Source organism: Leptonychotes weddellii, chromosome X (genome assembly GCF_054177405.1).
Source record: "Leptonychotes weddellii isolate Sample4059 chromosome X, ASM5417740v2, whole genome shotgun sequence".
NCBI lineage: Eukaryota > Metazoa > Chordata > Mammalia > Carnivora > Phocidae > Leptonychotes > Leptonychotes weddellii.
Genome location: NC_138385.1, coordinates 56,838,816 through 56,861,353, shown reverse-complemented (window position 1 = coordinate 56,861,353; position 22,538 = coordinate 56,838,816). Strand labels below are relative to the sequence as shown.

At 36.7% G+C, this 22,538-nt stretch overlaps 1 protein-coding gene across 11 annotated transcripts in view; it reads right to left on the bottom strand.

The window, feature by feature from the left end:
- Positions 1-22,538, bottom strand: part of PHKA1 (phosphorylase kinase regulatory subunit alpha 1) — a 138,613-nt gene that overhangs the window by 34,914 nt on the left and 81,161 nt on the right. For all 11 annotated transcript variants that reach the window (XM_081808647.1, XM_081808645.1, XM_081808646.1 and 8 more), the window contains 2 exons: positions 11,597-11,706; positions 10,453-10,597 (listed from right to left, as the gene is read on the bottom strand). In XM_081808647.1, the coding sequence (XP_081664773.1) occupies positions 10,453-10,597; positions 11,597-11,706 (255 nt within the window). The remainder of the gene's footprint in view (positions 1-10,452; positions 10,598-11,596; positions 11,707-22,538) is intronic.

The following is a 22,538-nucleotide window of genomic DNA, read 5'->3' as shown; positions in this document are numbered from 1 at the left end:
GGGTGTTATGCACAAACAATGAATCATGGAACACTACATCTAAAACTAATGATGTAATGTATGGAGATTAACATAACAATAAAAAAATTTAAAAAAAGATTGAGCATGTTTTCATGTATATACTGGCTATTTGTATTTCTTTTATGATTTGCCTGTTCGTGTCCTTTTCCCTCGCTTCTATTATTTATCTTTTTGCTAATTGACTTTCAAGGGTTCTTTATGTTTTGTGAATATTATTCTTTTCTCTACCATATGTATGGAAAATACCTACTTTGTTATTTGTCTTTCAACCTCAAACATAGTTCATTTTTGTACAAAAGACTTATTTAAATTTTCATGTTTTTGAATTTGCCAGTTTTTTCCTTTTTTGTGTCAAAAAGTACAGCTTTTTTCAGCTCAAGATCACAAAAACATTCTCCCATATTTCCTTTTAATACTTTTATAGGTTTATTTATTTTTGCTTATATATATTTTTAAGATTTTATTTATTTATTTGACAGAGAGAGAGAGAGACAGTGAGAGAGGGAACACAAGCAGGGGGAGTGGGAGAGGGAGAAACAGGTTCCCCGCCAAGCAGGGAGCCTGATGTGGGGCTCGATCCCAGGACCCTGGGATCACGACCTGAGCCGGAGGCAGACGCTTAATGACTGAGCCACCCAGGCGCCCTTATTTTTGCTTAGATTTTTAAACTATTTAGAATTTAATTTTGAATAAAATGTAAAGTAGCAGGCCTAAATGAATGATTTTCCCAAATGTATTTATTTACATATTTTTTCTCATGTTTTTATTTAGATCCCAGTTAGTTAACATACAGTGTAATATTAATTTCAGGTGTAGAATTTAGTGATTCAACACTTCATACAACACCTGGTGCTCATCATGACCAGTGCCTCCTTAATCCCCATCACCTATTTAGCCCACCCCCCACCTCCCCTCTGGTAACTGTCAGTGTGTTCTCTACAGTTAAGAGCTTATTTCTTGGATTGCTTCTCTCTCTCTTTTTTCCCCCTATGCTCTTTTTTTTGTTTGTTTTGTTTCTTAAATTCCACGTATGAGAGAAAAATAATATGGTATTTCTCTTTCTCTGACTTATTTCACATAGCATTATATTCTCTAGCCCCAACTATGTCCTTGCAAATGCCAAGATTTCATTCTTTTTGATGACTGAGTAATATTCCTCTATCTATCTATCTATCTATCTATCTATCTATCTATCTATCATCTATCTATCTAATCTACTACAACTTCTTTATCCATTTATCAGCTGATGGATACTTGGGCTCTTTCCATAATTTGGCTATTGTTGATAATGTTCTTTGGCCTCTATCTGGATTGCAACTTTTATCATTATTTTAACTACAGTGGCTCTGTCTCCTCTCATCATTTTTAGTTTTTTAAAAATCTGATTATTTTTGCACATTTTCTCTTCCATATGAGATTTAGATTCAGCTTGTTCATAAAAATTTGAGTTTTTATTTTGATTTGGAATTGCACTGAATTGATAGATTAATGAGAATTGACATCCTCTCAGTATTAACTATTTCCATCTAGCAACATGGTATGTCTCTCTAGTAATTATAATCTCCTTTTATGCTCTTCATTAGTTTTATAATTTCTCATATGATTCTATGCATGTTTCTTATTAAGCTTATTCTTATATGATTTACTTTTCTAGAACATTTGTTAATTTTATCTGGATTTACAAAATTAAATTTGGTATTCTCTTATAATTTTTATTATTTTTTATCACTATTTTTCTATTTATTTGAAGCACAGTTGAAAAAATTGGTACACTTTGGAAATTTAGTGGCACAAGGTATACATAGCTTGAGGGACGTTATACAGTTAAAAAAAAGCGGGGGGGGTTACTAAGGGCATAGTCCAAGGTGGCAGAGGAGTAGGAGATCTTAGTTTTGTCTGGTCCCAGGAATTCAGCTAGATAACTATCAAATCATTCTGAACACCTGTGAACTCAATCAGAGATCTAAGAAAATAATAGCTGCAACTCTACAAATAGAAAAGCACTTTCTATTTGAATAGAATTCAAATTCAAATTCAAATTCAAATTCAAATAGAATTCACTTTCTGTGAGAATGACAAGACGGACAAACTCATCTCAAAAAAAGCGAACAAGAGGCAGTACTGACTGCCAGGGGCCTAATCAGTATGGATACAAGTAAGATGTCAGAACTAGAGTTCAGAATAACGATTATAAAGATACTAGCTGGGCTTGAAAAAAGCACAGAAGACACTAGAGAATCCCTTTCTGGAGAAATAAAAGAACTAAAATCTAATCAAGTTGAAATAAAAAAGGCTATTAATGAGATGCAATAAAAAATGGAGGCTCTAACTGCTAGGATAAATGAGACAGAGAATTAGTGATGTAGAAGACAAAATGATGGAGAATAAAGAAACTGAGAAAGAGATAAAGACCTACTGGATCATAAGGGGAAAATTCAAGAGATAAGTGATACCATAAAGCGAAACAATATTAGAATAATTGGGATCTCAGAAGAAGAGGAAAGAGAGAGGAGCAGAAGGTACAATGGAGCAAATTATAGCTGAGAACTTCCCTAATCTGGGGAAGGAAACAGGCATTGAAGTCCAGGAGGCACAGAAAACCCACCTCAAAATCAATAAAAATAAGTCAACACCCTGACATATAATAGTGAAACTTGCAAATCTCAGAGACAAAGAGAAAATCCTGAAAGCAGCTTGGGACAAGAGGCATGTAACCTACAATGATAGAAACATTAGATTGGCAGCAGACCTATCCAGAGACCTGGCAGGGCAGAAAGGATTGGCATGATATATTCAGGGTGCTAAATGAGAAAAATATGCAGCCAAGAATACTTTATCCAGCTAGGATGTCATTCAAAATAGAAGGAGATATAAAAAGCTTCCAGGAAAACAGAAACTATAAGAATTTGTGATCACTAAACCAGCCCTGCAAGAAATATTAAAAGGGATACTTTAAACGAAGAGAGAGCCCAAAAGTAACATAGACCAGAAAGGAACAGAGACAATATACAGAAACAGTGGCTTTACAGGTAATACAATGGCACTAAATTCATATCTTTCGATAGTTATTCTGAACGTAAATGGCCTAAATGTCCCAATCAAAAGACACAGCATATCAGATTGGATAAAAAAAATAAGACCCATCGATATGCTGTCTGCAAGAGACTCATTTTAGACCCAAAGACACCTCCAGATTTAAAGTGAGGGGGTGGAAAACCATTTACCATGCTAATGGACATCAAAAGAAAGCTGGGGTAGCAATCAACAAAAAGAAATAAAAGGCATTTGAATGGGCAAAGAAGTCAAAATTACTCTTTGCAGATGACATGATACTCTATGTGGAAAACCCAAAAGACTCCACCCAAAAATTGCTAGAACTCATATGGGAATTCAGCAAAGTGGAAAGATAAAATCAATGCACAGAAATCAGTTGCATTTCTATACACTAGCAATGAGACAGAAGAAAGAGAAATTAAGGAGTTGATCCCATTTATAATTGCACCAAAAACCATAACATACCTAGGAATAAACCTAACCAAAGAGGCAAAGGATCTGTACTCAGAAAACTATAGAACACTCATGAAAGAAATTGAGGAAGACACAAAGAAATGGAAAAATATTCCATGCTCATGGATTGGAAGAACAAATATTGTGAAAATGCCTATGCTGGGGCGCCTGGGTGGCTCAGTCGTTAAGTGTCTGCTTTCGGCTCAGGTCATGATCTCAGGGTCCTGGGATCGAGCCCCGCATTGGGCTCCCTGCTTGGCGGGAAGGCTGCTTCTCCCTCTCCCACTCCCCCTGCTTGTTTTCCTGCTCTCACTATCTCTCTCTCTGTCAAATAAATAAATAAAATCTTAAAAAAAAATAAAAAAAATAAAATGTCTATGTTACCTAGAGCAATCTATACATTGAATGCAATCCCTATCAAAATACGTTTTTCACAGAGCTGGAACAAACAATCCTAAAATTGGTATAGAACCAGAAAAGTCCCGAATAGCCAAAGGAATGTTGAAAAAGAAATCCAAAGCTTGTGGCATCACAATCCCAGACTTTAAGCTCTATTATAAAGCTGTAAACATCAAGACAGTATGGTACTGGCATGAAAACAGACACATAGATCAATGGAACAGAACAGAGAACCCAGAAATGGACCCTTAACTCTATGGTCAACTAATCTTCGACAAAGCAGAAGAGAATATCCAATGGAAAAAAAGAGAGTCTCTTCAACAAATGGTGTTGGGAAAATTGGACAGCCACATGCAGAAGAATGAAACTGGACCATTTCCTTACACCATACACAAAAATAGACTCAAAATGGATGAAAGACCTAAATGTGAGACAGGAATCCATCAAAATCCTAGAGGAGAACACAGACAGCAACCTCTGTGGTCTCGGCTACAGCAACTTCTTGCTAGACACATATCCAAAAGCAAGGGAAACAAAGATAAAAATGAACTATTGGGACTTCATCAAGATAAAAAGCTTTTGCACAGTAAAGGAAAACAGTCAACAAAACCAAAAGACAACTGACAGAATGAGAGAAGATTACAGATAAAGGGCTAGTACCCAAAATCTATAAAATCTATAAAAATTTATCAAACTCAACACCCAAAGAACAAATAATCCAATCAAGAAATGGGCAGAAGACATGAACAGACACTTCTCCAAAGAAGACATCTAAATGGCCAACAGACACATGAAAAAACACTCAACATCATCTGGCACCAGGGAAATACAAATCAAAACCACAATGAGATACCACCTCACACCAGTCAGAATGGCTAAAATTAACAAGTCAGGAAACAACAGATGTTGACAAGGATGTGGAAAAAGGGGAACCCTCTTACACTGTTGGTGGGAATGCAAGCTGGTACAGCCATTCTGGAAAACAGTATGGAGGTTCCTCAAAAAGTTGAAAATAGAGCTACCCTATGACCCAGCAATTGTACTACTGGGTATTTACCCAAAGATACAAATGGGATCTGAAGGGGCACCTGTACCCCAATGTTTATAGCAGCAATGTCCACAATAGCCAAACTGTGGAAAGAACGCGGATTTCCATTGACAGATGAATGGATAAAGATGTGACATATATGTATAATGGAATATTACTCAAGCCAACAGAAAGGATGAATACTTACCATTTACATCAATGTGGATGGAACTGGAGGGTATTATGCTGAGCAAAATAAGTCAAGCAGAGAAAGACAATTATCATATGACCTCATTCATTTGTGGAATTTAAGAAACAAAACAGACGATCATAGGGGAAGAGAGGAAAAAATAAAACAAGATGAAATCAGAGAGGGAGACAAACCATAAGAGACGCTTAACTATAGGAAACAAACTGAGGGTTGCTGGGGGGGTGGGGGGTGGGGGGAGAGGGAAGTGGGTAATGGACATTAAGGAAGGCACATGATGTAATGAGCACTGGTTATTATATAAGACTGATGAATTACTGACCTCTACCTCTGAAACTAATAAGACATTATATGTTAATCAATTGAATTTAAATAAACAATAAAAAAGGAAATAAGGAAAAAAATTCCCATTTCAAACACTGCATTATGTAATTGTACCCGCCCAACTAGACCATTTACAAATATTAGGTCAATAAACTGCTAACATCCATGAAAAGGCAGCTTTATTACTAAAATATAAGAATTTGAAAGACTGGTATCTAAAAAAGAAAAGACAAAAAACCAAACTGGAATGAAAACCTAGATACCACATCTAAAATCAGGGCTTTTTGTTTGGGCCTTCATACTCTTCTCTCCCTCTGATGCATCCTTCTGGATTTCTAGGCCTCATTCCTCGAGGACCCTGTCCACCCACAGGTCTCACACCTCTCTGCCCCAAATGCTCAGTACATATGTTGCTTCCCATCATGGCACTACTCATGGTTGCTGGTGGAACGCCAGGATTAGCTTCATAACCTATGCCACACCACCATCTAGAGGTAGAAATTTCTGGCCTCCTGAATCACAGGGCTCTCCCTTGTTCTTTGCTCCTCTACCACCCATTCCCATGTCTCTTTCTCTTGGATCCCTGTAGCCCATCTGGCTATAACTTTCCTCTCCTTGGTGTCTCATTTGTTCTTCCATCTCATATTGACCAGTCTTCATCTCTTTTCCCTTCTACGTCAGTCTTTCTTTTGCTTTAATTGCATTTCTTTACATTTCTACATTTCTTGATTGTGAAGTTCTTCCACACATCTTAATTCCTCCTGGTATTCTATAGTTATATATTCAAGTTCACTCTATCATCTCTAGTCTGCTATTGAGCTTATTTAGTGAGTTTTTCACTTTAGTTATTGTAGTTTTCAGTTCTAAACCTTTCATTTGGTTCTTTATATCTTCATTTTCTTTGCTGAGGATTTCTATTTCTTTGCTGAGACTTCCTACTTTCAAGTTTCAAGAGCAGTGCAGTCATAATTTCTCATTAAGCTTTTTTTTATGATGACTACCTTAAAATCGTCACAATTCCAACATCTTTGTTATCTTGGTATTGGTGCTTGCTGATCAATTTTTCTCATTGAAGTTATGATTTTCTTGGACATTGGTATAAGTGATTTCTATTGTATTCTGGAAATATAGGGTATCATCTTATGAGACTTTGGATCTTACTGAATCCTCTGATTCAGCACGTCTCTTCTGATACTGTGCAGCAGGGAAGGGAACACTGCCTTGTTAGTAATAGTGGGTATGGAAGGAGGTTCCTCTATTGTTGGGCAAGGACGAAAGTCTAAGCTCCCCACTAGCACTTCTCAGACACTACCCCTAAGGAAGAAGAGGGGTGCTTCTTCACAGCTATGTGAAGGTAGAAGTCTAGGGTCCCCTTTGGGGACTCAGCCTTTGGTTATAGGAGTGGGAGTGGGGCTGCAGTTTTTTTCTGTGGTTTTGGCCAGAGTTGGACAGTTACTGTCTGAAAGTTTTCTGTCTGGCTAGGTTGTCCATCTCCTGTTACTTTGGCTAGAAAAGAAAGGTTTTTCTTGGGCCTTTTTAAAGCTACACATTTGGATTTCTGGGATAAAAACTTCTCCAGCATCCAGTCCAGAATATATGAGACAGAATACTCACTGCTGTGTCATTTCTCAGGTGCAAAGTCCCTAGCCAGTCTCCCTTCTTTTTTCAGACTTTCAGAGTTTTCTTATGTTTTTTTTTTTATAGATAACGTCCAGGGTTTTTAACTGTACTTAGCAGGAGGAATAGTGAGAAGTGAGTCTACTCCATTTTGTCTGGAAACTGGAACTCCCTTTTTTTTTTTTCCAAAGTATTTATGGATATGAAAATTTCCAAAGATGACTCCGGCCAAATCTCTTAAGTTTTGATAAGTAGTAGTATCATTTTTTTTTTTTATTTTAGAACACTAATTTCAAATTTGATGTCTTCTTTAATCTAAGTATCATTTGTAAAAAAAAAATTAATTCCTTCATGGTCAGGTTTTTTATTATTCTTGTGTTAATTAGTTTTATGTCTTAAGTCTGGCAATATCATCTACATGATTTCTACTTTTTAAAAAATAAACATTCTTTGTGTATTCTTTTTGGATATAGTTTTATATATACCCATAAATACAAAAATCAGGCTTGTTAACCCTCTATATCTTTATTTTTTATAATTGATCTGTGACATTGTGATAGAAGTATGTTATGGTTTCCCACTATGACTGTACAATGGTTTTATCATATTGTCTTTAAGTTTTCCTAAATATCTGCTTTATACATTCCACTGATGCTGTGTAGATAAAAGTCATCTTGTTATACTGCAACTCCCTTTTTGAGTATAGTTGACACACAATGTTACGTTAGTGTCATGTGTACAACTCAGTGATTTGGCAAGTTTATACATTATGCTGTATTCACCCCAAGTGTCCTTACTGTCTGTTTCATTACATTGCTATTGCAATATTATCGACTGTACCCCTTATTCTGTGCCTTTGATTCCCATGACTTATTCATTCCATAACTGGAAACCTATATCTCCCTTTCCCCTTCACCCATTTTGTCCAATCCCTCAACCCCCTCCCCTCTGGCAACCATCAGTTTGTTATCAGTATTTATAGATTTGATTCTGCTTTTTTCTGTGTAACTCTTATCAATATAAAATATCCTTCCTGTCCCTTTTACTGACATGTGCCTTGAATTATATTTACTATTTTTAATATTAGTGTTGCCACCATTGCTTCCTTTTTGTAGGCATTTACATGATTTATCTTACACATTCCTTTATTTTCTGTTTTTCCCGTATAATCTTATCTTAGGGATAGCTTTTGTAAGTAGCATCTAGCTGGATTTTGGTCTTATATGTATTCTGGATATCTTTATCTTTAATATGATAATTTAACTAATTCACATTTTAATGTGATCGCTAGCATATTCATTCTCATTTCACCAGCACAAAACTGTCACTAACAAAAACACACAGCTGTTGGTAACGTAGGATTTGGGGACCGACAGACCTGGTTAGAGGCCCGACTCTGTCACAAGCTTTGTGACTCTATAAAATGGGGCTATTAATATTACCTACCTGAATAGAGTTGTAGAGATTTCAAAATAATGCATTGAAAGCACTTAGCTCAGTGCCTAGCACAGAGAAAATGTTCAATAAATATTGCAGTTATTACTGCTATTGTTACTGCTGCTTTTGTTGTGTGACCAAATACCAAGTATCAAAACTTTGTGATTTAAATCTAGATCTTTAGTTTTATTTTTCTCCCCAAGCCATGGCTGTGTATCTCACCTATTAGATATTTCAATTTTGAAATCTCTTTGTCACCACAAATTCAACATGTCCCTTTACAATTGGCATCTTCCTATAGAATTTCTCTGCTTCTATCAAAGGCAGCATTATTTACCTAGTCTCTAAATCTTCACATCACCTTGATTCATATCCCATATCTAGTTAGCCAACATTTGACTTGCAGGTGTTGTCTAAACTGACTCCTGTATTCTTCTTTCCCACGCTATTGTTATTACCACCAATCCAACGTATCTTCTCATCATCTCAAACCTGGATTATTTTCTTTGATATCAAATTCTCCTCACTACAGTGTATACTGTCATCAAATCAATATTCTGTAAACACTACTTTCATCATGTCGCTCCTTGCTCAAAAACTTTTGATACTTTCAGACTTCTGAGAAAATCTGGTTAAATATCTTTGCTTATTTTCAATGCCTTCATAATGTGACCCCACCTTATCTAACTTTGTGGATAATTATACTCCAACATGCAAAGCCACTCTATGCAGGTTGGCCTCTCCATTGTGCACTCACAAGTCAAGCTCGACCCTGTCTCTAGTCTCATTCATGGTATTTTTCCCTTAACTAAAGTGCCTTTCCTTTTTCCCTCTACCCATCCCAAAAAGCCTTGATAAGTCCCACCTCAGTCAAGAAATTTTCTTTAACAACTTGATCGCCTTCACCTTAAAATACTAATCTAATGGTTTGGTACTTCTTTATATAACTGTCTTCAATTGTTTTCTGTTATTTTTGTGTATCAGCTTTGCCTCTCCAATTGGACTCTATACTTTCTGAAGACAATTCTGGGAACATAGTGTTTATTAATGAGGTATTTGTTAATTGGCTTAAATAAAGAAGAAAGGCAAAAAGAAGAAAGACTATCCTACTTTCTCAGTTCCTCTGTTTTTGAAGCACTTTAGAGATGTGACCAATATCCCTAACAGTCTGACTGGACATTGAATGATTTATGAGAAAGGATTCTTCTCTAATGAAAAGGAATTCTATGTACTCTGGCAGTACAAACAGGCTTTTAGAAGCAATTGCAAAGACACAGAAAGAAAGCAGTGCTTCAGTATTGGCTCTAGTCCTCCAGGAACTGAAAGAAAAATAAGTCCTTTCACCCAGTTTCAAATAAGCAATGTCAGGAAGCCCAGTCAATAAGGGAAGGATAAACTGAAAGCCTATTCACTTCTCCCTGTTAAATCTTACTGCTTCGGTTAGGCAAGCCTTGGAAGGATAAGTCTGGGAACTCATCTATAAAATCTTGATGCTCCACTGGAGTAAGACAGATGCAGAATGTATTATTATTATCTTTAAAATGAATTGCATTAATAAAGTTTCTGCAAATTGACCTAAAAGCCAATTAGTCCCCAAGTAGCCCCCAAGTTATTCTATTACATTTTTTGAATTATAGCTCTCAAACCATCTGAAATATTCTTCTGCATTGGTTCATTTGTTACATATTAATTCTAAAACATAAGCTCCATGAGAGTAGAAACCTCAGCTGCCTTATTCACCTCATGTAACCCAAGTGCTTTGATAAGTGCCTGGCACCAAATAGGGGCTAATATATAACTATTGAAAGACTAAATGATAATGAGTAGTTCTCCGGTGCCTCTAAGCGTTTGAAGGACTAACCACATGATTTATTCCAAAAATACATTTGTTTCTTGCCTCATACAACCTTACCAAGCATGGTATGTGAGATGGGGAAGGTGATGGTGGGTTGGCCTGTCATCCTCCAGCGGCTACAGAGGTAGGAGAGGTCTGTTCTAAGCATTTCTACTATCATCTTGTTGTCCAGAGCCAGGTAGAACTGTTGCTGGTCTATGAACTGAGAAAAAGAAGAAAAATAACAGCTCAGAATAATTTGCTCTTACAACTGTCCAGTAATATTTTCAAGTACTCACATATTCACAGGGCTATATAACATGTCACAGAGGCAACAATATCCCCAACTTTAGTGCCTCATTCTTTCCAAAGAATCTGATAGTCCATTAGTACATATAATAGTTTTTGACATTTTGATAGTGTACTATAGTTTACAAAGTGTTTTCAAGGACATAATTTTATTTAATTATATAACAAATGAGTGAAGGCTTATCTTTTAATAGATGAAAATAAGGCCAAGAGACATTAAGCGGATTAACAAAGTCATAGGGCTAGCAAATGGCAAGGTCAGAAATAGAATCTATGGTCCATTACTCTTTTGTCTATACCTCAGCTGCACAATTTCAGATATAAGATGACAAATGGGGAGCGTCAGCTTTCTTTCCAGAAAATAGTTTCTCCTCCTATGCACACATATAATTTGGCTTATTATTGTGATGTGGCTAATAAATATCAGGCTAATAATGTGCATAATCATGGCTAAAACAGTACTGACATTTTTGTTTAGAAGAGGATATCAATGATTTCCAGGCATATAAAAAGGGCCCCTGCCCAAAACAAAGAGAACACATAATTCGGTAGCTAAATAAAAAAGACTATATTTTGTTAATAAAGGACAAATACAGTCTTATTTTTAACATTTAAAAGGAGTACTTTTTAAAGTACTCCAACATTTATAAAATCCCTAGTCACTGTTTCTGCAACACCCAGGACTACTCTTGGTAGCCACAATCACTTGGCATTGTTCTGTGCTACAACTTCCATTCAGTCCCACTCAACAAATATTTATTAAGCAACTTAATATGTGCAAGGCCTAATACTTGTTACATATTAATTCTAAAATACTCTAATACTTGTTCTAACTCCAGTAATGTTTTATTTCTATAATGTTTCTGTTTTACTTCCATTCATCTCAATGCATGCTAAAGCTCATTCCACCCACCTGTGGAGTGAAGGTGAAGATAGTTTTCCGAATGTCATAGAGTTTTGAAGTTCCAAGGACTCCCATATGCCTGTAGGGTCGTCCACTGAGTTTCATTCTACTGTTGCATCCTGAGATAGAATTGAGAAATGCTCAAGAACTTTCTAGGGCACAAATCCAATCAGGAAACAGTTTTTTTTCTTTGTATTAGGTTTACATTTCCTGATTGAACAAAGTTCTGTGTCTCAAAGTTAGTATCTATGTCATGTACAAGGCCATACGAAGCACTGTAGGGCTCTCCAAGAGAAAGAGTATGCAATTATCTCTGTTCTTAAAGGACTTTATGCTCTTACAAAGAAGTCACATAATCTATATATAAGAGAAAAGAATGCACATGAAAATTAATAGTTCTATGAATGATAGAATTCTATTACTGATATTTATATGCTGAATTTCCTTAAATCCCACGAAAACGGCAAAAGCTATATTGACTATCAAATATTAATGCAAACTATGCTTCAATAAAGCTGAACAAAAGCTCATCAGCTTAAAGATGGCATACTAAACCAAAAAACTGAAATGAATTTATCTTGATCTCCTTCAATTGCATAGTGCTGACACATTTTAATTCAATGAACAGCACATCTTATCCAAATAAGTCAAAATATTTTAATATTATTGTGTCTGATGGGAAATTTTGTGAAACCTTACACATAGTGTAAAATTCACTTGACAGAGGAACATTTTTGAAAACTTAAGGGAACACTTGAACTATCAGACAGCTACAAAAGGCATAATTTTAATGAAAATTTATACAGAATCTGTTCACGTGTCTAAATATTATGTGTGTATGTATGTATGTACACACACACACCTTATTTCCCTGAATATAAGATGTCTTGTTTTTTTATAGGTTAGCATTCTGAAATTAGAATCTATCTGATAATTGATGTTTATGTTACATGTAGTTGAATTTCTTTTTGTCTTTCAAAAGGCAATTATTACATCAATACCTCTTATAACGAGGAAATAGTTCATTTATTCACACATTTTTTTCCCTTTTATAACATAGGATATATTGTATAACATAGGATAGCACTATACACAAAGAGCTTGTTCTCAAACTTTTTCCCCAAAATATATATTGAATATCATTTCATGTTAGTACTGACAGAACTGTACCTCTTTTTTTTTTGGAACACATTTTTCTTGGGGATTTTATTTTTGCCCCTGTTTTATCCTAAGTATGAAACTTATCAAAGATGCACATTGTTAGTGTTGCTTCACTTTTAGGGACAGAACCAGAGAGCTGTCAATGCCTTGGTCATATTCCAGGGTCCACTCTGGAAAGCACACATTTTACCTTAGATTGATATCACAACCAGGTTTATACACTGCTCCTTCCATTTTGTTTCTTTTTTTTATTGTAGTAAAATATATATAACATAAAATTTACCATTTTAACAATTTCTATTTTATTTTTTTAAAATAAATCATTTATTTATTTGAGAGAGAGAGAGCGAGCAAGAGCAGGGGGAGGGGCAAAGGGAGAAGCAGACTCCCCACTGAGCAGGGAGCCTGACATGGGCCTCGATTCCAGGACCCTGGGATCATGAACTGAGCCGAAGGCAGATGCTTTAACCAACTGAGCCACCCAGGCGCCCCATTTTAACCATTTTTAATCAGTGGCATTAAGTACATTCACAGTGTAATACAACTATCATCACCACCCATCTCCAGAACTTTTCCATCTTCCCAAACTGAAACTGTACCCATTAAACAATAACTCCCCATGTTCCCTTCTCGCCAGCCCCTGGCAATCACCATTCTTTCTGTATCTATAAATTTGCCTTCTCTTGGTACCTCATATATGTGGAATCATACAATATTTGTCCTTTTGTGACTGGTTTATTCCACTTAGAATAATGTCTTCAAGGTTCACCCATTTTGTACTATGTGTCAGAATTTTATTCTTTTTCAAGACTGAAAAATTTTCCACTGTATGTACACCCCATGTTGTGTTTATCTTTTCACCCATCACTGGACACTAGAGTATTTTTTGGGGGTAATTTCTTATAGTATAATATACATGAAGTATATAAATGTTAAATGTAAAAATTAATGAATATTTACATAGTAAGCACACAACCCAAATCAATATATGGAATCGGAGAGGGAGGCAAACCATGAGAGACTCTGGACTCCAGAAACCAAACCGAGGGTTACAGAAGGGAGGGGTTGGGGAGATGGGGTAACCGGGTGATGTATATTAAAGAGGGCACTATTAATTAACATTAAAGTGGTGATGAGCACTGGGTGTTATACGCAACTGATGAAGCACTGAACATTACGTCAAAAACTAATATGCTGGCTAATTGAACATAATAAAAAAGATATGGAACATTATCAGCACTGCAGAAGCCTCCCTTGTGCCCCTTTCCAGTTATTAACATCCCCCAGCTCCCAAAGTTAATCACCATTCAAACATCAATCACCATAAATAAGTAGGTCCATTTCTAAGCTTTATATTAATAAAATCATAAAATATGTACCTTTTTGCATCTGGTTTCTTTCACTCAACATTATGTCTATTAGATTCAACCATATTGGTGTATGTAGAATTGGTTCACTTGTTTTCATTGCTGTATAATATTCCAGTGTGTGAATGTATAATTATTTGTCCCATTCACTTGTTGATGGACATTTGAGATCCCCCCCCCCATTTTTTGGTATTATAAATAAAGCTTCTATGAACATTCTTGTTGTTCTGGAGGTCCCAAAGATTACCTCCAGGTTTGGTGATTCACTAGGATTCACAGAACTCAGTATACAGCTGTATTAATGGCTAAGGTTTACTAAGCAAAATGATACAAAGCAAAAACAGCAAAGAAAAAAGGTGCATGGTGCAAAGTCCAGAGGAAACCAGGCACAAACTTCTAAGATTCTTCTCCTAGTGCAGTCACATAGTACATGCATAATTCCTCCAGCATCAAAATGTGACATGTGTGAAATGCTATCTACCAAGGATGTTCTTAGAGACTCAATGTTTTTATTAGAGGCTGGTCACATGGGCACTTTCTGCATAGCACATACCCAAACTCCAGACTCTCAAAAGGAAAACAGGTATTCAGCATAAGGCATACTCTTTGTACAGTTTAGACACACAGTAAACCACTCTTATCCTTAAGAGGATGGTGGAATCCTCTCCAAATCCAGGTCTTCAGATGTCATCCAAGGGACAAACTTGCAAGCAGTTTTTAGTCTCGAGGCTAACACTATAGATTAAGCTTACTTTGCTGCATTGGGGCCTACTGACAAAGACACCTTGGCCAAGAGCCAATGGGGTGGACTGTGCAGAAAAAGAGTTCACATGACAAGCCTGAGAATGCTATTCTTAGAAAAAAATCCAGGCACAGCACAAGCCTGTCCAGTAAATTGAACCTGACCTGAATGCCTTCCAAGGCTGAGGCAGTGCCAGGACAGTCAGGGCTCACAGACAAGTACAATTCCAGAGGGCACACACAGTACTCTTGGATAAAAAGAGTTTACAAATGTTAGGCATCACATACATTAATCAGGCAGTTTAGGTGAACACGACCTCCAATAGGGCCTCCCACCGCAGGCCTCCTATCCTAAGGTTTCCACTCCAGTCCAAACAATTCAGTTCATTCTTTGATTCCAATGGGAGTGTCTCCTGAAAGCAGCTGTCTCATTTAGCAACCAGAGTTTTACAATTTTCTCCTCTCATTCAGAACTTTTGTCTGGAAGAACTGTATGCAAGATGTTTAAGAGCATTTTCATAGGCAAACATTTTTATACAGTTTAACCAGAAAGACATATCATGTCAAGGAATTGGTCAAGATGAAATCCTGAATTTTCAAATATTTTGAAAATGAGTTTTCATACCACTCTTCCCTTTTGTCCTGATCATTTATCCAGTGAGCAGCTTAGAAAAGTTATCACTCTCTTTCTGGGGATAGCTGCATTTACTAAGCAAATTGCATTACTAAGGTTTGTGTATCAGGAGAAAGGTGAGAGGAGTGAAGTTATCAATCCATTTTTGTAAACCGGAACTAATCTGGAAAGCCAAACACAACCACCAACAGCAGTGGCACAGTCCCAAGAAGGGGTCAAGAGCAATCTGTCAGGAGTGGGGAAGGGGTCACATTTCTTGTGACGTGCCTTCCCCCAATTTATAGTTTTTGCAGAAATCACAAGAATGCAATCAATTTGTGTATCAGACATAAAGAGCCAAGCAGCAGATCAACTTCAGATGGTCCAGTCAGAGAACAAGCCTTTTCCTGTGGGCATCAGCAACTGTCCTAAATGGCCCAGCCAGAACGCAGGATGGTTTCATAAATTTAGAGCCCTACAGGAGGGGTGACCCAAATCTGCAATGATTTGAGTCTGAATTCATTTAAAGTTCATTTTATTCCTTTAGAGTTCATTTAGCTTGTGCCTGCTTTCAGTTCAGCACATCTGGTGCTGAGGTGGGAACAATCTATAGCAGACCATCCCAGTTTCAGCTGAGAGTCAGGTCCCGGCAATTAGGATCTGCGAATGCCAAATTAGGATGTCAAAAAAGTTAGCAGGCTTTCTTAGGCAGCAGCAAAGCTGGGATGCTACAGGGCCAGTCGGCCATGGTCTAAGTCCAAGTCTAAGTGATAAGCAAGACTTCCCTAAACTCTTTATTGTGTCTTACAGTCCAAACTGACCACTCAAAATTATGCACATCAGGATGAAAAATTATCAGTCTCTAAGAGTTAGCCATTTGGTTTTGTAAAAGCTTATTAGCAACTAAAACCTGCTTTTTAAACTCAAAAAAATTATTTTCATCTGGAGATTTTTTCATGTCTTCCTTTTTCTAGAAGCTCCAATAGGTAAAAATGATAGTATAAAATCATTAGTTATAAAAAAAAAATCATTAGTTATGGAGACTAGTTCTGTTTCCATTACTCAAAGAATTTGAATTTCTATCTGCTCACTGGCAACAAAGAACAAGGTGGCTGTGTTCCACTAACACTCTTTCTTTTTTGTATCTTTCCCTGATCAGAATGATGCCTCTAGCTTTACGAGATTACAAAAATACAACATTTTACATCATTTTTTGTTGTATCTCCAGATGCAATAGCCACAAAATAACAAAGCCATTTAGGGCACGTGTGGTGATGAGCACTGGGTGTTATACACAACTAATGAATCGCTGAACACTACATCAAAAACTAATGATGTACTATATGTTGGCTAACTGAACATAATAATAACAATAAAATAAAATAAAATAAAAAATTCTCCCTTTTCCCCCTTATTAAAAGTTTGCTCAAACCTCTCGCAGAAAATTCAGCATTTACCCATGTAACATTATAGTTGCAGAGAGCTCCCAGCTGTAATAAGGGGGTGGGGGTGGGAGGTTGCTGTAGCAGTGGCCAGAGTATTTTGCCTTTTGATTTATAAAACTGCTCCAGCCCTGGGAAGTGATTTAACCTTTCTTCCTCCCACTTGGACAAAAGGTGCATGAATTTCTTAACATTTTGGCCCATCCATGGATCACCTTTGGGAGTAAAGTTTGGGCCCTTTCCTGGAGGAGAAAAGAAAAACCGAAGGTGTCATCTAGGATGCACTTCCCCTCCCCCTCACTTCAGCCATCATGGCCAAAAGTAGCCAGAGGATCCACTGAGCCAACTCTCCTGGAGTTGGATCAATCATTTTCAAATTTCATTGGTGACTTTTACCTCTCACAACAGAAAGCAGCTCATCTGCTGTTTTGTATCATGGATAAATCCATAGCCACCCAGGTACCACAGGTGTGTCGTCCTCTACCTTCCCTTTTTCAAACAATGCTTTTGCCGTATTTAAGTGAGTTAGGGTCACTAGAAAATCCCACCACTGTCACCACTGTGTTGGGTGTCCTGAAGACCACCTCAGGTTTGGTGATGTGCTAAGAAGGACTCATGGGACTCTAGTCATACTTGTGGCTAAGACTAATTACAGCAAAAGGATACAAAGCAAAATCAGCAAAGGAAAAAGGTGCATGGTGGGAAGTCTAGAGGAAAACAGACACAAGTTTCTAAGAGTCCTCTCCCAGTGGAGTCATGCAGAACATGCTTACTTTCTCCAGCATCAAATTGTGACAACACGTGTGAAATGCTGCTTACCATCTCACTAGAAAATTGGTACTCAATATTTTAATTAAGGGGCTGATCATATAGGCACCCTCTGCCTGACAGGTACCCAAACTCGAGACTCTCAGAAGGAGAGCAGGTGTTCAGCACAAGCTATATTATTTGCACAATTAAGATATAATAAACTAGGGGCACCTGGGTGGCTCAGTCGGTTAAGCATCCGACTCTTGATTTGGGCTTAGGTCATGATCTTGGGGTCATGGGTTCGAGCCCCGTGTTGGGCTCTGTGCTCAGCATGGAGTCTGCTTGAGATTCTCTCTCCTTCTCCCTCTGTCCCTCCCACTCGTGCTCTCTCTTTCAAAATAAATAAATAAATCTTAAAAAGAAAGACTTATCATTAGAAAGATGGTGGATCAATCAGATACCACCTCACACCAGTCAGAATGGCTAAAATTAACAAGTCAGGAAACTACAGATGTTGGCGAGGATGTGGAGAAAGGGGAAACCTCCTACACTATTGGTAGGAATGCAAGCTGATGCAGCCACTCTGGAAAACAGTGTGGAGATTCCTCAAAAAGTTGAAAATAGAGCTACCCGACGGCCCCGCAATTGCACTACTGGGTATTTATCCCAAAGATACAAATGTAGGGATCTGAAGCAGCACGTGCACCCCAATGTTTATAGCAGCAATGTCCACAATAGACAAACGATGGAAAGAGCCTAGATGTCCATCAACAGATGAGTGGATAAAGAAGATGTGGTATATATATATATGGTTAACATTTTGGCCTATATATATATATGGAGTATTATGCAGCCATCAAAAAATGAAATCTTGCCATTTGCAATGATGTGGATGGAACTAGAGGGCATTATGCTAAGCAAAATAAGTCAATCAGAGAAAGACAAGTATCATATGATCTCACTGATATGAGGAATTTGAGAAACAAGACAGAGGATCATAGGGGAAGGGAGGGAAAAATGAAACAAGATGAAACCAGAGAGAGAGACAAACCATAAGAGACCCTTAATCTCAAGAAACAAAGGGAGGGTTGCTGGAGTGGAGGGGGGTGGGAGGGATAAGGTGGCTGAGTGATGGACACTGGGGAGGGTATGTACTAGGGTGAGCACCTGTGAACTGTGTAAGACTGATGAATCACAGACCTGTACCCCTGAAACAGTAATACATTATGTTAATAAAAAAATAATAATAATAAAGAAAGATGGTGGAAACCTTCCCCAAATCCAAGTCTTCAGATGCCAGCCAAGGGCCAACCTTGCAAGCAGGTCTTTCTAACAATGGTGTGTGTGTGTGTGTGTGTGTATATATATATATATATACATTTCTGTTGAGTATATACCCAGTAGTAGAAATGATAGGTCACAGGGTATGTGTATGTCCAGGTTTAGCAGATACTGCCTAATAGTTTTCCAGAGTGGTTGTACCAATTTGCATTCCCACCAGCAGTGTATACAAGCTCCATTTGTTCCACATCTTTGCTAATGGTATGATCAGTTGTTAATTTTAACCACTCTAAGAGGTATGTAGGGGTATTTTCACTATGGCCTTAACTTGTACTTTCCTGATGAAATAATGAAGTTAAGCTCCTCTTCATATGTTTAGTGGTCATCTACTTTTGTGAAATAACTTCATTTTTATATTGGGTTGTCTTCCCTTATTGATTTATAGGAGTCCTTTATAAATTCTGTATTTAAATCTTTTGTCAGCTATGTGAATTGCAAATATGTTCTCCTATTCTGTGGCTTGTCTTTTTATTCTTGGTAGTTTCTTTTGATGACTAGAAGTTCTTAATTTTGTCAGTATCTTTCTTTAAGTTTAGTGCCTTCCATGTCCTGATTTAAAAACCCTTGCCTATCCCCAAGGTTGCCAAAAGGTTTTCCTACTCTATCTCCCATTAACTTTACTATTTTACCTTTCATATTTGGGCATACAATCCATATGGTGTGAGGTAGGGTCAAGGTCCTTTAGTTTTTTTCACAGATGATATACAATGGATTCAGTGTCATTTATTGAAAAGGTCATCTATTCCCTACTGCACTGATATGGCAGCATGCCATAAATCATGTGGGTCTATTTCTGAACTCTATTCTGGCATAGTTCCACTAACCTAATTGTCTATTCTTGTGCCATATAAATTGTAGCACTATAATAAATCTTGAAAATAGGGTGTAGAAGTCCTGAAACTTGATTTTTGTTCTTTAAGATTTTATTGGTTCTTTTTAGCCCTTTGCATTTCCCTATACATTTGAACATCATCTCTTATCTTACATCCATGCACATCCATGCATGCACACACACAGTTTGCTGGGAATTTAAATAGAATTATTGCAACTATAGAAAACTGACATCTTTAAAAGTTTGATTTTTCTAATCCAGGTGCTGGCAAACATTTTCTATAAAGGGACAGAGAGTAAATATTTTAGGCTTTGCAGCCCATGTCCCAGTACTATTGCACATTTTGTTTTTACATATTTTTGGTTTTAGTTTTTACATATTTTGTTTTGTTTTGATGTTTGTAGATAATATTGTCAGTGATATAATTAAAAATTATTTTCTAACTCAATGTTGCTAATATATAGAAATACAATTAATTTTTTGTGAATTGATCTTGCATCTAGCAAACTTATTAATTCACTTATAAATTCTAATAGCTTATCTGTATATTACTTTGGGTTTTCTACTTATATAATCATGTGATCTGTAAGTAATGACAGCTTTCCTTCTTTTCCAATCCTAATAACTTTTATTTCTTTTTCATGCCTTGCTCCACTGGCTATAAGCACCAGTACAATGCCAAAAGGAAGTGGTGGTGGTGGGCATTTCAGACATCTTATTCCTAATCCGAGGGGGTAGGGTGAGGAAACTTTTAATATTTTACCACTAAGTATGATGTTAGGTTTTAAGAATATATCCTTTATTAATAATATTTGAGGAAGTTTCCTTTGACTCCTATAATATGTTTATATGAATGGCTATTAAAATTTACCAATTTTTTGCATCTATTGAAATGCTCAGATTTTTTCTCCATTATTCTCTTTATGTTGGAATATATTGATTGATTTATAAATGTTAAACCACCCATGCATACGTTTAGTTGAAAATGATCTCTAAATCCCAATCTTCTCGTTTCTCCTTTAATCCACGGTTATTTATAAGTACAATGCTTAATCACTGGGGATTTCCTATCTATCTTTTAAAAACTTATTTCTGGCTTAATTCTAATGTGGTCAGAGACCACATTGATTTCAGTCACCCTATATGAATTCAATCCTTTGAAATTTGTTGAAACTTGCGTTGTGGCATGGCATATGGTCTGTTTTGATAAATATTCAATTTGCTCTTGAATACGAATTGTGCAGTTGTTGGGTATAGTGTTCAATATTTACAAATTAGGTCAAGTCTGTTAATTTCATTGATGTTTTTGTCTACTTCTATCAGTTACTGACAAGAATGTGTTAAAATTTCTCACTATGATTTAGATTTATCTATTTTACTTTTAGTTTTGCTCTTTTTGGTGCTACGTATATTTTGAGGCTATGCTATTACATAAATAAAAATTAAAGATTGGGATAGCCTGTTACATTGACACTTTACTACCATAAAATATTTTTCATTGTTTCTACTAATATTTCTTGCCTTTAGTATACTTTGACATTAGCATAGTTACATCAGCTTCAATTTATTTACTATTTGCATGGAATATTGTTTTACATCCTTTTATTTTCAACCTGTGTCCTTATACTTCAGGTAAGACTTGTTTATGTAGCATAAAGTTGGGTTTTACCTTATAATCCAATTTGACAAATCTATCTTTTAACTGAAACATTTAGTCCATCTACATTTAACATAATTACTGGATGTTTGGGTTTAAATCTTACATTTTTTCATTATTTGCATTTTTTTTAAAAGATTTTATTTATTTAATTGAGAGAGAGAGAATGAGAGAGAGCACATGAGAGGGGGGCGGGTGAGAGGGAGAAGCAGACTCCCTGCCGAGCAGGGAGCCCGATGTGGGACTCGATCCCGGGACTCCAGGATCATGACCTGAGCCGAAGGCAGTCGCTTAACCAACTGAGCCACTCAGGCGCCCTTCATTATTTGCATTTTTTAAAAGTTTTATTTTAATTCCAGTTAGCTAACATAGTTATATTAGTTTCAGGTGTACAATATACTAACTTGACAATTCCATAAATAACCCGGTGGGCTCATCCTGACAGGAACACTCCTTAATTCCCATCATCTATTTAACCTAACCCCCCCACCTCCCCCCTAATAACCATCAGTTTGTTCTCTGTACTTAAGAGTCTGTTTCTCTCTCTTTTTTGCGTTGCTCATTTGTTTCTTAAATTCCACCTGAGTGAAAACATATGGTATTTGTCTTTCTCTGACTGACTTATTTTGTGTGGCGTAGTACTCTAGTTCCAACCACGTCATTGCAAATGGCAAGATTTCATTCATTTTTATGACTGAGTAATATTCCATTGTATAAATATACCACATCTTTACCCATTCATCAGTCGATGGACACTTGGGCTGTTTCCATACTTTGGCAATTGTAGATAATGCTGCTATAGACATTGGGGTACATGTATCCCTTTCAACTAGTATTTTTGTATTTTTGGGGTAAATACCTAGTAGTATGATTGCTGGATTACAGGGTAGTTTTATGTTTAACATTTTGAGGAAACTCCATACTATTTTCCAGAGTGGCTGCACCAGTTTGCATTTCCACCAACAGTGCAAGAGGGTTCCCCTTTCTCCACATCCTCACCAACACCTGTTGTTCCCTGTGTTGTTAATTTTAGCCATTCTGACTGGG